The 14,321-nt window shown below is 46.5% G+C and overlaps 4 protein-coding genes across 4 annotated transcripts; 2 read left to right on the plus strand and 2 right to left on the minus strand.

The window, feature by feature from the left end:
* The first annotated feature begins 1,356 nt into the window (after window positions 1-1,356).
* On the plus strand, window positions 1,357-6,125 carry LOC102712322 (chloride channel protein CLC-e). Its single transcript, XM_006646188.3, has 7 exons — window positions 1,357-1,799; window positions 2,491-2,878; window positions 3,252-3,452; window positions 3,945-4,411; window positions 4,516-5,058; window positions 5,405-5,607; window positions 5,724-6,125. The coding sequence occupies exons 1-7, from the start codon at window positions 1,476-1,478 to the stop codon at window positions 5,782-5,784; spliced, it is 2,187 nt and encodes a 728-aa protein (XP_006646251.2). The 5' UTR covers window positions 1,357-1,475; the 3' UTR covers window positions 5,785-6,125.
* Window positions 6,126-7,228: 1,103 nt separating this feature from the next.
* Window positions 7,229-8,058, minus strand: LOC121053265 (uncharacterized protein At1g15400-like). Its single transcript, XM_040519921.1, has one exon. It carries the CDS (start codon window positions 7,730-7,732, stop codon window positions 7,427-7,429), a length of 306 nt encoding a protein of 101 aa, XP_040375855.1. The 5' UTR covers window positions 7,733-8,058; the 3' UTR covers window positions 7,229-7,426.
* A 3,848-nt stretch (window positions 8,059-11,906) lies between these two features.
* LOC102701951 (germin-like protein 1-2) lies at window positions 11,907-12,578 on the plus strand. The gene has a single exon (XM_006644518.2). It carries the CDS (start codon window positions 11,907-11,909, stop codon window positions 12,576-12,578), a length of 672 nt encoding a protein of 223 aa, XP_006644581.2.
* A 343-nt stretch (window positions 12,579-12,921) lies between these two features.
* On the minus strand, window positions 12,922-14,058 carry LOC102702228 (late embryogenesis abundant protein 14). The gene is made up of 3 exons (XM_040526848.1): window positions 13,900-14,058; window positions 13,378-13,785; window positions 12,922-13,268 (listed from the first exon to the last, which is right to left on the minus strand). The coding sequence occupies exons 1-3, from the start codon at window positions 13,957-13,959 to the stop codon at window positions 13,131-13,133; spliced, it is 606 nt and encodes a 201-aa protein (XP_040382782.1). The 5' UTR covers window positions 13,960-14,058; the 3' UTR covers window positions 12,922-13,130.
* Window positions 14,059-14,321: the final 263 nt, after the last annotated feature.

Here is a 14,321-nt window from a genome sequence, read left to right on the forward strand (position 1 = left end):
TATAACTATGAGCCTTTATTTGAGTCATTTAATTATATACGTATTATGTTTGTTAAGGTACCAAAAATTCGTACATAAAATTCTTGGTATCTTGAGATACTTTTCAAGGATGATAAAAAACTCTCGTTAGTTGACCATTAGCTAACCGTTATAATTGATTTTATTGCCCTTGTCATATATTAACAAAAGTTGGAAATGTTCCATGTAGGAAATAAAAACAGTAAGGGACACACTGATATGCGATTTTAATTTTTTAAAAAATTGGAAGGCAATTTCATTAAAATTTTTAAAATAATCAAACTTTGCATCGAATATGAAATGAGTTTTTGAATAAATATGCAGTGAGAACAAATTCATTTGTAAGAACAAAGGGGATGGAATAATTAATTAATTTTTTCATAAAATATTTTCACCAAAATTTATAACCAAATTGCAAAAGCCTGGTTAATTTTCTGTAGAACCTAGTGTATAAATTTAATCATAAATTTTAACATTTTATCAAAAATATAAACTTTATTTTTCTAATTTGATAGTATCTGATTATGTCTCGTTTGGTTTTATGATGAATTAGAACTTCTGTCATTAGATTTATGAAGTAATACAAACAGCACATAAGTATGGGAGAGAATGTAGTCATTTTAGAAATATTTAGGATATATAAGTGATGAAGCAAAATTCAGGGCAAAAGAATTAAGTAAATGTGAATTTATTCATGAAACTATATATATATCATACGCATACATTTATACTACCATGACACACTTATGTTTTTATTAAATCTTACTGAACTCTAGATTTATCGGTGGCCACTTTTCTCAACTGTGTTAAATGGCATGTAACTAAAAAACAGAAAGGGTATAATCTTTAAAATAGATGTCATTCTAGTGTAACAAGAAAATTTGTCGAATGTGAATAAAAAAATGAAATACCTATTATTTTCATTTAAAATAATGCCAATCCCAGCAGGTGGGTCCAATGGACAAATACCAATACTTTCATTAACCCACGCAAACAAATTTGCATAACGAACATTTTATACTCTAGGTTCATATGTATAGGATTAATTTTATAAAAAAATTATACTACATCAAAAATATTATCTTAGAAGATGTATCTATAATGATTAAAGCTAAAAAAATTTATATATAAAGCTACTTAATTATTGAAAGTATTGCATATAAGGTGGCGCATATGTGTATGTTCATCCGTTATAGGCTTTTGGCACGATAACACATCTTTGTTTCCTTCTTTTCCACAGGCCGAAAACAAACGCCGCCGATATGGCGGGAGACACGTAGCGGCGTTCATAGCCACAGCGTAAAACGGTGGAAACAAAACGGCATCCCCCACCTGGAAAAGGCCGGAAATCCGCAGGAGAGGAGACGCCTTGCCTTGATCGAGCTCAACCTGGCTGCAAATCTGCAATAGGCTAGAGATGAGATAGCTGGCTGCAGTGCAGCTGCAGCTCCGAATCCATGGCTCCGCCGTCCGTGTCCCACTCCCCCGCGGCGCGTGTGCTCCTCGCCTCGACCCCGTCCCCGCCCCATCTCTCCCGCCGCCGTGCGGCCCGCGCCCTGGTGGCGCGGCCAGCAGGCCGGCGCCGCGGTGGCGGGGACGGGGGCGTGCGCCTTCGGACCATCCGGTGCGGCGCGATGAGCGAGGAGGACGGGGACCGGGGTGGTGAGCAGGTGGAGGCGGCCTGGGAGGAGATGGCGGCGCCCGGCCGCGACCTCGTGACGCTCTCTGCCTGCCTCGTTGGCCTCATCACTGGCGTCTCGGTCGTCCTCTTCAACCTCTCGGTAACTTATCCTCACGTCTAGTTTTACGGTTTGGATATGTGTATTCCACAAAAGAAACCGGTTTGGATAGTTGGATGTGATTCGCTAGTTGATTGAACATTGAAACTTTCAGGGAAAAAAAGAGAACATTGAAACTGCTATTTGATTTTCTTGTGAAGCAAAAAATGAGCAAGGTGATAGTGAATTGGATTGGTACAACAATACTGACGAACTTGCGAAGAAGTATTACTACAACATACACTTCTGAAATCTTAATCCCTTCTAAAGCTCTTCTCACATGTAGCATTCCTGACTCATAAGCTAAACAGGTGCTAATTCATGTATCCATGCCTTTAGTCTAAAAGAAATAGCTAGTCCCATAATCATTTTTTCCGGGCCAGTTGGAGCATTCTTCATCCATTGTGTTGGTTTGATTCAAGTTGTGTTTGCCAAATTAGCTTGTCCAGTCCTTACCCATCTTCAGGAAAATGTCATTTCTTGATTATTTCCTATTGATAACATAGTGCATAATTGCGTATAATATCTGTGAGCCATTAGATGCCCCTTGAAAATGGAGACTGGAGTTTCAGCTGTCAGGCATAAATGATAGACTTTGACAGTTTCAGCATCTCAGCTGCATTAAAGTCTTGAAAGGAATCACTTTTGTACATGTTGGAGACTCAGATGTGAAGTTTGTAATCTTTTGGCATAGGTTCATGAAATACGTGATCTGTTTTGGGATGGCATTCCATTACGAGGTGCTTCATGGCTAAGGGAGGAGCCCATTGGTGATATTTGGCAGAGAGTGATACTCGTTCCAGTCACAGGAGGCATTATAGTTGGCATGTTAAACACATTAAGAAGTTCTATAGAATTCAACTCAAATGACAACATGTCTAAGATAAAGGGTGCCGTTAGGCCTTGCTTGAAAGCTGTGGCAGCATCTTTTACTCTTGGAACTGGAAATTCGTTGGGGCCTGAGGGACCAAGTGTGGAGATTGGTTCGTCTATAGCCAAAGGATTTGGAAATGTGCTTGAGTTGGAAGGCGGGAAAAAACTCTCTCTTGTGGCAGCTGGATCAGCAGCTGGAATTGCATCAGGTCAGTCTTGCTATCATGTTTTTTTAGTTTGAAAAATTCCACTCGCTGCAGATTATTTTTCTGTATATTTTATCTTCTGACATTGGTCTATAAATCTATCATGTTTTAGTTAATTACACACATTGAATAGTTTTTGTATCAGAAGTTGCACATCTTAATGCAAATAATCGGTATGTAGAACTTTTTGGTATGCTCCTAGGTTAGTAGTTCACCTAAGTTGACCCAGCATAAAAAAGGACATTCACCTTTTGCGAATACAGTACATACTCTAAACAGTCCTACATTTCAAACAGCCCAAGCAAACATTTTCCCCATGCGTTCTGATTTCTGATTACATTGTACTTATATTTCAGGTGATTGCCTTGTATTTTAGGTTTTAATGCTGCTGTTGCTGGATGCTTTTTCGCTGTGGAGTCTGTTTTGTGGCCTTCTTCTTCTGTGGATTCTTCATCCCTTTCCAACTCGACACCTATGGTGATACTCAGTGCAGTGATAGCGTCTGTTGTTTCAGAGATTGGTCTTGGTTCTGATCCTGCTTTTACCGTTCCATTATATGATTTCCGATCACCAACAGGTACTTTATTATAACTGATTTTTCCAGCGGTATTGAATGTGATGCATATAGAACATATCATGCAATACTTTCATTTAGTATATGCATAATTTTTAATGGGTAACTGACTGGTATTTTCGACATGTTCTTATTGTAACTTGTAAAAGTGTAATACCTCCTGAATAATTTACGATTTCAAAATAAAACATGTTGTAGCCAACTCCTAAAAGTTGAGTAAAAGGAAAGGAATCAAAAGACACTGCCAAATGTAGGAATCTTGAAAAATCTCGATGTTTGCATATTGTTTCAAAACCACGCATTGTGTTGTTGTTAACCTGATCCTCCTAAAGCAATTAGTTATGCCATTAATAAGGATTGATTTATTAGTTGTAAAACAACTCTTAAAACCTCCTGGAGGTAGCCTAGCCATATCCATCCTTGTTTTACATATTTTTTCCTTGTGCTCCAGAGATTGAAAGTATGAGGATATTTACATGACTTAATAAATCTCAGAACTTCCTCTATATCTTTTGCTGGGCATCTTCTGTGGCTTGGTGTCAACTACACTATCTAGGTGTACAGCACTTTCTATGGAGATAGTTGAAAGTTTACAAACGACCGCTGGATTACCAAAGGCTGCATCTCCTGCCATAGGCGGCCTTATTGTTGGTCTTCTAGCCCTTGTATACCCTGAAGTTTTATATTGGGGCTTTGAAAATGTTGATATTTTGCTGGAATCACGACCATTCACAAGTGGACTCTCGGCAGCTGTATTGGTTCAGCTCATTGGAGTAAAAGTATTGGCGACATCTTTGTGCAGGGCTTTTGGATTGGTCGGAGGCTACTATGCACCATCCCTTTTTATTGGTGCAGCTACAGGCATGGCATATGGCAAGGTCATGAAGTTTACATTTACTGGCCCTGAAGCACTGTTCCATATCCCATTCCTAGATGTGGCATCACCTCAAGCATATGGCCTGGTAACTTGTCTATCAGAGATAGTCTTCTCTTTTGCGTAATTTTTTTACCGGGGAAAATATCAAGCAAAGAAAACTTACTTTGCATGTTTGTTCTGTCTTTGTAGGTTGGTATGGCAGCCACACTTGCTGGCGTATGCAAGGTGCCTCTGACATCTGTTCTCCTACTGTTTGAACTTACACGGGACTATCGTATAGTTGTACCTTTGCTTGGGGCTGTTGGATTATCATCTTGGATTGCTTCTCCTCAAAGGTTTTCTAGGAGCAATAGGGGTAAGCTGGATTCCTCAGAGGCAAAATCAAGTAAATTTAAACAGGCAAAAAATGTGCCCTCCCAAACACAACAAGCAGCTACAATGGATACTGATGAGCCTACTACAGAACTATGTAAACTTGAAAGCTCATTATGTGTCTATGATGCCAAGCTTGATAATATGCTGGAAAATCTTACCGTTGCAGAGGCAATGAAGACTAAATATATTTCTGTCTCAACAACAACTCCAGTAGTTGAGGCCTTAAACCTTATGCTTGTGGAGAAGCAACAGTTTGTCATGATAATTCAGAGTAATAATTCTCTAGTAGGCTTGCTAACGCTCAATGATATCCAGGATTTCTGCAGAACTGCAAAAGGTACCAGGGCACAGATTGAGGTGAGTTGCTGTCATTTTTCCTTCTTTTTTTTTCCCTTCTGCAAATTGACCTTAATTGCACATTTAGGGTATACCAAACTTCAACTGGACATGCATCCTTGTCATATCAAAACATCTTAGTTTGCTAGCCCCTTGGGATCTTAGATCCTTTGGCCAATCTTGGTCTCTCAAGTTTCTGTGCTTCATGCTTTCTTTAAATATTTCCATAGAAAAATAAAGTTGATTTCTTATTTGTTTTCTGAGGTGCAATCATAATCAGAAGATGCTAACTGTATTTTAGCTGGCACATATATTTTGTTGCCTTGTAGTTCTATCTGTTAGTTACTCATTTCTAGTCATACTACAGGAGCCTATGGTATCTCATGTTTGTGGAGCTGTTGAGTGTAAAATGTTGCCAGTGACATCTCAGACACTGCTAATCACTGTTGAAAAGATTATGGACTCTCACGGAGTGGATCAACTTCCAGTAGTTTCAGAACATGTTAATCGTCAGAATAGAGGACTCTTGGTTGGTTTCGTAGATAGAGAAGGCATCACCATTGCACGAAGGTAAAAGTAAATGCTTCGAGAACTTAGTTTTAATTTTCAAAATTTTTAACACCATAGAAATCATTTATTTTCCAAGTTATAACCAGGTTTTTTTTGTCCTCGTTATCTTCTTTCAGAGCTGCAGCAACAAAAGATTTTTTGAGTTTTACATCTGATATAAGAAGCGAGGAAAGATGACATGGAATCGCTTAACGCTCCAACTTCACATCACATGATATTAGTGCGTAGCTGTTCAGAACTGCCCATTTGTGTATATAAGTGCCAACCCCATCGGACTCAAGATTTTTACCAGACTGTTTTGCTAACTTGAGAATGTAACTGGCAACTTAACTGTTCAGGAGCCTTTAGTTTTACTCAAAGGAATCCCAGTATAGCAAATCAGTCTCTGTATGTGTATGCACAAATGGATATATCTGGTTTTGTCGTACCAGTGTGGTAGAAGCATTTTGAGACGAAAGCAATTTGTCAAACTTGCGTTTTCCATTGCCCCGATATATTGCTAGGACAACAAAGGCCAAGTTTACTCCCAAATTTTTTTTCCAAAAACCATCACATCGATACTTTGAATACTTAAATAAAGCATTAAATATAGATGAACCAAAAAACTAATTGCACAGTTATGGAAGGAATCTTGAGACGAATCTTTTGAGCCTAATTAGTCCATGATTAGCCATAAGTGCTACAATAACCAACATGTGCTAATGACGGATTAATTAGGCTCAAAAGATTCGTCTCGCGGTTTCTAGGCTAGCTGTGAAATTCGTTTTTTCATTCGTGTCCGAAAATCCCTTCCGATATCCGGTCAAACATTTGACGTGACACTTCTACCAAAAATTTTCGCAATCTAAACACCACCAAAGTGGAGTATTGGACTAAAGTAGCTCTCTAAAGACTATACCAGAATGGCACCCCTCTCTCGCGCACAGACACGCCATGATCCGAACAAGCGGTCAAATGAAAATATGAAATGTTGTGGTTAGTAAATGCGGTCTCAATCTTTCGTGCGGAAGAAATAGCCATATACTTCAACGTATGACCAGTGATTACCCCTGCAAGTATGCAGGTATGCAAAAATGACATTTCGTATGCGTCTATTTTGTAGGCAACTTGCATACGTACTGCAGTTTGAACGCGAGACAGTTTTTGTTCAGTAGGGTCAGGTGGCAATTGCGAAGTCTGAATGGGCAGGGAATCAAGTCTAACCCCGTTAAATAAGCCGGAGAAAAAGCCGCTGCTGATCGTATGCACGAACAGAGCGCGCAGGGCGTGCGCTGATTCCTCCCATACGTACGAAGAGAGAAAACGAAGAGAGGACGAAAGAGACAGGATGCGTGCCGGTGTTCACGCTTCCAGTTTAAGCCCCCACAGAACGGAGTTAATTATAGGGATTGCTAGTAATACGAGAGGTGTAATTAACCCTATGACTCAAATGCAAACGGAAAATAGTAGAAAACGCAAACTTCGGAATATTCCATAAAAATGCTGCGAATTTGACGCTCTGCAAGGTAATTCCCATGAGAATCAAACCAACCGAAAGAAAGCTGAACGTTGAAAAGAAAATTAAGGCCGAGAGATATGAACAACGTTGATGCCGTATCACAGATTCACGAGCGAGAGCAAGAGATCAAGCATGGCTGCACATTGCGAAAACGTGTGTACAAGAAACACAGAATAACAGAAACACGATTTAAGTATGATGTCCTTTTTGATCATGCGCATGGCGGCATGGCGATATATTTGCTCTAACCTTTCTTGCACGAAGCAACTAGCCGAGAGCGAGCTAAAACAGAGTACGATCAAACACGGGGACTGGCTCAGCTCAGCGGCGCCGGCTCTTGGCGCTGGCGCCGCCGCCGCGCGGCTGATGCTTCTCCTTGCCGAAGAGGTTGCAGAAGCCGCAGGCGGCGACGCGCGGGGAGGGCGGGTCCAGCGCCGGCTGCACGTGCCCCGCCTTGTACCCGCCGTGCCCGCTCGAGCCGCTCCGCCGCGGCCGCGCGGCCGCCGGCGCCGCCTCGGCCTTGCCCCCGACCCCGAGCTCGCCTGACTGCTGCAGCTTGTCCTCCCACACCATCCCCGACGACCCAGATCGCCGGAACGTCTCGCTCGACCGCTGCAGCCCCGCCATGGACGCTCTCTACGCGGCCTCTCGTCCGTGTGCTTGTGCCGTTGTGCGTGTGTGTGCGCACGCCGCGGCTATATTGTACTACGAGCGAGCCTGTGTGGGTGGCGCGGGGGAGTCAAACGCATATGTGCTTGTGTTGCGTGTGTGGGTTTGGCATAGGAGTCGCCGTGCGCGCCCGGCCGCGGCAGGACAAAAGAGCAGCATGCACCTGGCGCACGCGAGGGTAGCAGCAGCAGATCCAATTAAACAGAGAGAAAAATCCGACCAATACCAATTCAAAGAAATACCATCGCTAAATACAACATCCATGGTAAATACAACATCCATGGTATACCATCGTTAGAGCCTATTTTCTCAAAAATATCATCTTCTTTTGTTACTCTCCGTTAACCCCAATTATTTCTTTATGAAAGAATAGATGAAACTATAATGATAAATGATAAAGCATTTCTAGACAAAGCTGCTCGTAGGATAGTATTTTCTAAAAGTCATGTTCATCGATGGTATTTCTCGAAGGAGAACGCTTACATTCGTTGAATTTTCTCTCAAACAAAAGCCGTATCTCCGCGACTCCGAGGGAGTTGTTGGCTGTGAACTCGCATCGTGAATACATGGCCGTGGCTATTCTAATCAATTAAGTAGGGAAACACAATGATAAGCATGGTTACGATCAAACATTGACCGAAATGAGAAGAGAAAAGTAGTTTAACAGGAGATAAAAATACGCTACCAATCACGTCAAATCATGAATTAATCAAGCGACGAGGTGAGGTGCATGTCAGCAGCATGCATTAGGTGAAAGGAACGTACGCACGCACGCGTTCATTGGACAAGTTATTCTACTTGGGGCGGCTCCGCTTGCGACTCATCAACGGATCGAGCGAGAGCGTATTCAACTACGTACCGACGTCGAGACTGATGAAAGACTTTTGAGATCGATCGACGCGTTCAAGACATGCTCGCGCGCGCGGTGGCTACCGGCTAGCTAAACTAAACCCTCCGCGCGCTCACGGAGGCTCGACTCGGTTTGCCCGGCACACTTCGGTATGATCGATCGGTCCGGCGGGCGCGCCAACCGGGCTGGCCTGCACCGTATGCTACCCGTCGTGATAGTTTATTAGACGGGTTTTCGCTCCCCTTTCTTTCTTTGCAGGGGTTACGTACCCGACGTTTACTTGAATGAAAGTGAAAACCAAAAGAGTAGGAAGTGACAAATGGATGAATTGCATACGGAACGGAAGAGTAGGAACGAGATGCTGAAAGAGAGAGACGCACGCATGATGCATGCAGATTAATTCATAGAGAATTGCAGCATGATGCAGACATGAATATACATGAGTTGACTCTCAAAAGGAGTTTTGGTTCTCTCTATATAAAAAAAAGCCGTGGTTGAAAGGCATGTTCTGGAAAAATAACAGATCTCATGTATAATGTCATCAAGGACTAGTCGACCGGGTGGGTTTGCAGTTTGCTGCCCCCATGCATGTCTCCATCTGTTCTCTCACTAGTGCATATATACGACAATCAAAAAACTTGAACAATCCAAACAGAAGCCATTATCGTATGACCCTTCATACAAACGCATGTACTCTGAAAAGATCATCAGTGACATTCAGCAAACAATACTTTCTTTTTCATTAGCATACAGTAGTACGTGTTACTCCACGAGTGTGATCCATTAACGGCGAGTCTCAGGGTCAGGGTCGCCAGACCCGGTCCGCCGGTGAGCTCGCGGACGGACGGATGCCTAACAAGTCAAATCGATCGTCCTGGTCTGAACACCCGCCTCTCCCGTCCACCAAAAGGCCATCTATTGACCGCAAAAGCTTTGCCTCGGCCGGCGCATGACTGCCGACTTAACAAGTCCGGGACAATCTCCACTGGCAATCAACACTCCACAGCGGCAGGGCAATACGCCAATACGTCGTCGTTTCGTGCCTCGTTTGCGGCAGCCTTTCGTACTCGTACGTATATGGATCGCTTTCGTCCCCAGTGCTTCCAAAGCCTTCTTCCACGGCACGAGCGGACCGGACGTTGACGCACCGCGCTGCACCCATCGATGGTCGATGGCTTGGATACTTGCCCATCCATCGTCCATTCCAAGATCGAACTGGTCACAGTAGATCGTGTGAGATCATAGTCATGATCTATATTTTATGATGAACAATTGGTTTTTGTAAATTGATTGAATTTGGTTCGAAACGGTTATGGTGTTGGTGTGAGTGTGTGTGACTAATATGGGTCAGGTGGCGATATTTGTGTACGGAAACGGTTGGTTTGTCTCTATGTGTACAGGTGACTTGAGGTCAACTGCGGTCAATGGCGAGGGCCATGACTAGGTTTAGGGAGGAACCAAGAGCTGGATAGCGAGGACCATGACTAGATTCAGGGAGGAACCGAGGTTTGGATGGTCGGGATGCCATGTGACATGCTTAGACTAAGTCGTGATTCTCGGAGGTCAATATCGGTCAACGGCGGTGTGATCGTGACTAGGCTCAGGGAGGAGCTGAGGTCTGGACGATCGAGGATGTTGGGTGACGATGTTGAATACGAGGTAGCACATGATGGAGAAACACCGTGTGGGATGGAATCGTAACGGGCTTTACATGTTATATTTTACATGTTATATGTGTAAGCGGCGGAAAAATCGCGTTGATAAATTAGGGAGAAATTCGGAAGAAAGCTGGAGTTGGAAAAGGAGACACGTAGAGGCTGGTTCGTGTTGCTACAGTAACTCGGACACTGTAGCGTGAGGCATTGGGATTACTGTAGCATGTTTGCCTCTCCGTGTGGCGAACGTGAGCATGGCACCGTTGGTGCGCCGGAGTTCGCTTCGGTCACGGAGTTCGCTCCAGTCGGCCGTGCGGCTACGAGAGTCGGCGGACGTATTCGATTAATTATTCTTTGAGATAGATTCAGATATGGATTATTTTGATATAAATAGAGATCGAGGAATATGCTCTTGCTATGTTTTTGAGAGATTTAGTTGTTGATTTTAGATCAATGATTTTGATTGGAGTACTGTTGGTGCACTTTGTAAATATCTGTTGAAGCAATAAAGTTGAGCATCCAATCTACGTCTTCTGTTTTCATCTGCTAGTAATTTTCTGAATCCTGACGATCTGATCGGCGACACAAGAGCGGCACAATTAAGTTGATCTCAGGAGCGGCGTAACCAGATTGGCGGCGGCATAGGAGCGGCGTCAGATTTAATATCAGAAGCGGCGTAACCAGAGGTAATCTTTTATTTCCGCTAAAAGATTTTTGAGTTTTGGTTCTACCTACCGTTCACCCCCTCTGGTAGACGTGATTAACTCTGTTTCGATCTACGTATAGTTGAAGCTGCGACGAAGGATAATGAAGACCTCATATTTGTGTACTTGAGCTGCCATCTTCTTCTTGCAACAGTTCACCAGAGCTGGCGTCCCATGGTACCTCCATTTAAATCCCAAACTTTTAGGCCTAAGCCGCTAATCTGATGAGATGGACAATGTCATTGGATTTGAGATTGGGATATGTCTTCCAAGTTCTAACATAATACCGGGCCTCCTTGAGTCCATTTAAAGCCCAAACTTTTAGGCCCATACTGGGTCTCCTCGAGTCAGTTTAAAGCCCAAACTTTAGGCCCAAAATTAGTAGTAAATCCCTCATACGACGCAAAATAACCCCCAAAACTGTCTTATCGATCTCACATGTGCGCGCTAGCTAGGTAGCAGTGCACCACCAGCGCCGGCGCGATCCCCACAAAATTCCGGACACCACCGCCCTTCTGCTGGTCTGCCAAATGGTGTGCCCTCCCGACCCGACGCGCGCGCCGGTCTCTCGACAGCGACAAACGGTACGTGCCGACGCGTGCATTCACGATTTGGCTGTCGTCCGGCCGCACGCCATGCCATGCACGCGCTTCGCGACCCCGTCAACCGTCTGCCTGCGCCGCCTCCTGCCGCCTGCTGAGCTGCAGCCTGCAGCGGCAACGTCACCAACTCAGCTAGCATCCACATCGGCAGAATTTGTTTCACGTCACGTCCACCCGTGCACGCATCACGCTAGCATTACATATAAGCTAGCGCATCCACGGCCACCACCAAGATCAACACTCGTCGGAAAGATCGAGCAGCAGCCAGCTAGTTGCTCTGTCTTCGAATCGATCGGTCCTTGACTACTTGCATTACGGACGATGGCATTGTCTCGCTCCGCCGTTCTCCGTGTGCTGGTCGCGGTGGCTGTTGTGGCGCCGCTTGTCGTCGTCGTCGTCGTCGCGGACTCGCCGCCGCTGCAGGACATCTGCGTGGCCGACCTGCGGGCCGCGACCGCCGTCGACGGGTTCCCGTGCAAGCCGGCGGCGTCCGTGGTGAGCGACGACTTCTTCAGCGACGCCATCGTGTCGGCTCCCAGCACGAGCAATCCGTTCGGTGTCAACTCCACGCGCGCCACTGTATCGGCGTTCCCTGGCCTGAACACGCTGGGCCTCTCCATCACGCGCACCGACCTCGCGCCCGGCGGGCTTAACCCGCCGCACTCGCACCCGCGCGCCTCTGAGCTCGTGCTCGTCCTCAGCGGCGAGGTCATGGTGGGGTTCACGACGGCCACCAACCGGCTCTTCTCCAAGGTGGTCAGGGAGAAGGAGCTCTTCGTCGTGCCCCGCGGTCTGCAGCACTTCCAGCTCAACGTCGGCGCCGGCAACGCGTCGTTCGCCGCCATGTTCGACAGCCAGTCTCCCGGTCTCGTCACGCCGACCTTCGCGCTCTTCGCGACCCAGCCGGCCATGCCGATGGAGGTGCTCGCCAAGACGTTCCTCATGGGCGAGGACGAAGTGGACGTCATCAAATCCAAGTTCGCTGGCTTTTGACCGTGATGGCCATTAGTCTAGCTGTCTAGCTAGCAGCGCAGATCGATGGCAGCTGCTGCCCCACATTCGTTTGTGTTCATGCGTGTGTGCATTCGTTTGTTTTTCATGGTATAAAGTGGCACTCGTTTGCTACTACGTTGTCTGGTCTGTGTATCTGAAATTAATCTTCAGTAATGAAGGTCTGACATGTGATTGAGTTCTGTGATTTACACGATCCCCCTCTTGTTTTCCTACGCAACGAAACAGGAAATATTTTCATTGTCTGAAGTTACCAATCGTACGCTTATGTGCTTATTGTCATTTGCCTAGTCGCCAAACGGGAAAGGGACACTTTTAGTTTTAAGTCTGAACCATCTTTATTATTAGAAGTTAAAACAAACTAAACATTGACCTCCAGACTGGCCCTCCACGGAACCAGAAACATGAACAGTTTGAGCACAACTGAAAAACCAAAGTGCAACACCGAACACGTCGGAGCTGAAACTTAAAAAGAGGATACATCACATACACTCGGCAAAGGCAAGATCAGTGCCAAAGATGACACAAGTACTACTACTGGTAGTCCTTCCCAGGCTTGTAGGTGCTGGTGTCCTTGCCGGCGGCGGTGGCGTTGTTGTCGCCGGACATCCCGAGCGTGTTCATCACCGCGTCCTTCGCCCCCACCGCCACACTCTTCACCTGCTCCCCTGCCTGCACACCAAGAGAACATTTTGCATCAATATGAGCACGATTGCACGAATGATTGACGATATGCAACGGTTAGGAAGTGCGATCTGTAAGTGCGGGGGGCGTGTGCAACCTGCTGAAGCACCGCGCCGGTCTTGTCCTTGCCGGCGATCGCGGTCTCCTTGGCGTACTGCGCGGCGCCGGCCGCCTTCTGCTTGGCGGCCTCCGCGGTCTGGCCAATGTAGCTCCCGGTCTGCCCGGCGCCGTCGCGGGTGCGGTCCGCAGCGGACTGCGCCGTCTCGGACGCCCTGTCCTTGGCCTCGTACGCCTTGTCCCTGGTGGCGCCCGCGGCGCCACGGCCCTTGTCCATGGCGCGGCCCGTGGCGTCGGAGGCCGCGTCCTTGGCCTCGTACGCCTTCTCCTTGGTCGCCTCCTTGGCGTCGTGGCCCCTGCCCACCGCGCGCCCCGCGGCGTCGGACGCCGTGTCCTTGGCCTCCCGCGCCTTCTCCTGCGCCGTGCCCATCACGCGCCCCGTCTTCTCCTGCAACGGCGCCAACGCGCAACACAATGTAAGCTAGCACCCCTCCCGGCCTCCGCAATGGATGGCACGGTGCGGTGTACGTGCCCGGATGCACGAAGGAAAAAAAAAACTCACCTCGGTGCGGGCCTTGGTCTCCCCGGCGTGGTAGCTAGCCCGTTCCTGACGAGAAGCCATGGCAAAGTTTAGCTTGAATCACTCGCGAAAACTAGACCGGATCACTGGATCGTGTCTGACTGAATCACACTCTCAGAGGCTGGCTGGCTAGCACGGATGCTTTGCTTAGTGAGGGAGCAGCTTGAGGCTACCGGTGCATTTATAAGATCGTCGAGGGTTTGGATGAGGAGGGCACGTGTCGTGCATGGGCATGTGCGTCCCGGCCACGTAAGGGGGACACGCGTTGCGATGGGCGGAGGCGCACCAGGTGTCCGAGTTTCGGTGGTCCGAACTGGCGCGGCGGGAGCAAGAGACAGGAACGGGATACGTATCGAGAGGATAGGGGGAGCCGACGAGTTCGCGAATCGAGATTCGAGGCGCTT

The sequence above is a fragment of the Oryza brachyantha genome, chromosome 1, assembly GCF_000231095.2.
Source record: "Oryza brachyantha chromosome 1, ObraRS2, whole genome shotgun sequence".
In the NCBI taxonomy this organism is placed as follows: domain Eukaryota; kingdom Viridiplantae; phylum Streptophyta; class Magnoliopsida; order Poales; family Poaceae; genus Oryza; species Oryza brachyantha.

Coding starts and splice junctions, on each gene's coding strand:
- LOC102712322 (XM_006646188.3), top strand. CDS start 1,476: ATGGCTCCGCCGTCCGTGTCCCACTCCCCCGCGGCGCGTGTGCTCCTC. Junction 1,800..2,490: donor TCGTCCTCTTCAACCTCTCG/GTAACTTATCCT, acceptor CTTTTGGCATAG/GTTCATGAAATACGTGATCT. Junction 5,608..5,723: donor GGCATCACCATTGCACGAAG/GTAAAAGTAAAT, acceptor ATCTTCTTTCAG/AGCTGCAGCAACAAAAGATT.
- LOC102702228 (XM_040526848.1), bottom strand. CDS start 13,959: ATGGCTTCTCGTCAGGAACGGGCTAGCTACCACGCCGGGGAGACCAAG. Junction 13,786..13,899: donor AGACCAAGGCCCGCACCGAG/GTGAGTTTTTTT, acceptor GCGCCGTTGCAG/GAGAAGACGGGGCGCGTGAT. Junction 13,269..13,377: donor CCGGCGCGGTGCTTCAGCAG/GTTGCACACGCC, acceptor CTTGGTGTGCAG/GCAGGGGAGCAGGTGAAGAG.
- LOC121053265 (XM_040519921.1), bottom strand. CDS start 7,732: ATGGCGGGGCTGCAGCGGTCGAGCGAGACGTTCCGGCGATCTGGGTCG.
- LOC102701951 (XM_006644518.2), top strand. CDS start 11,907: ATGGCATTGTCTCGCTCCGCCGTTCTCCGTGTGCTGGTCGCGGTGGCT.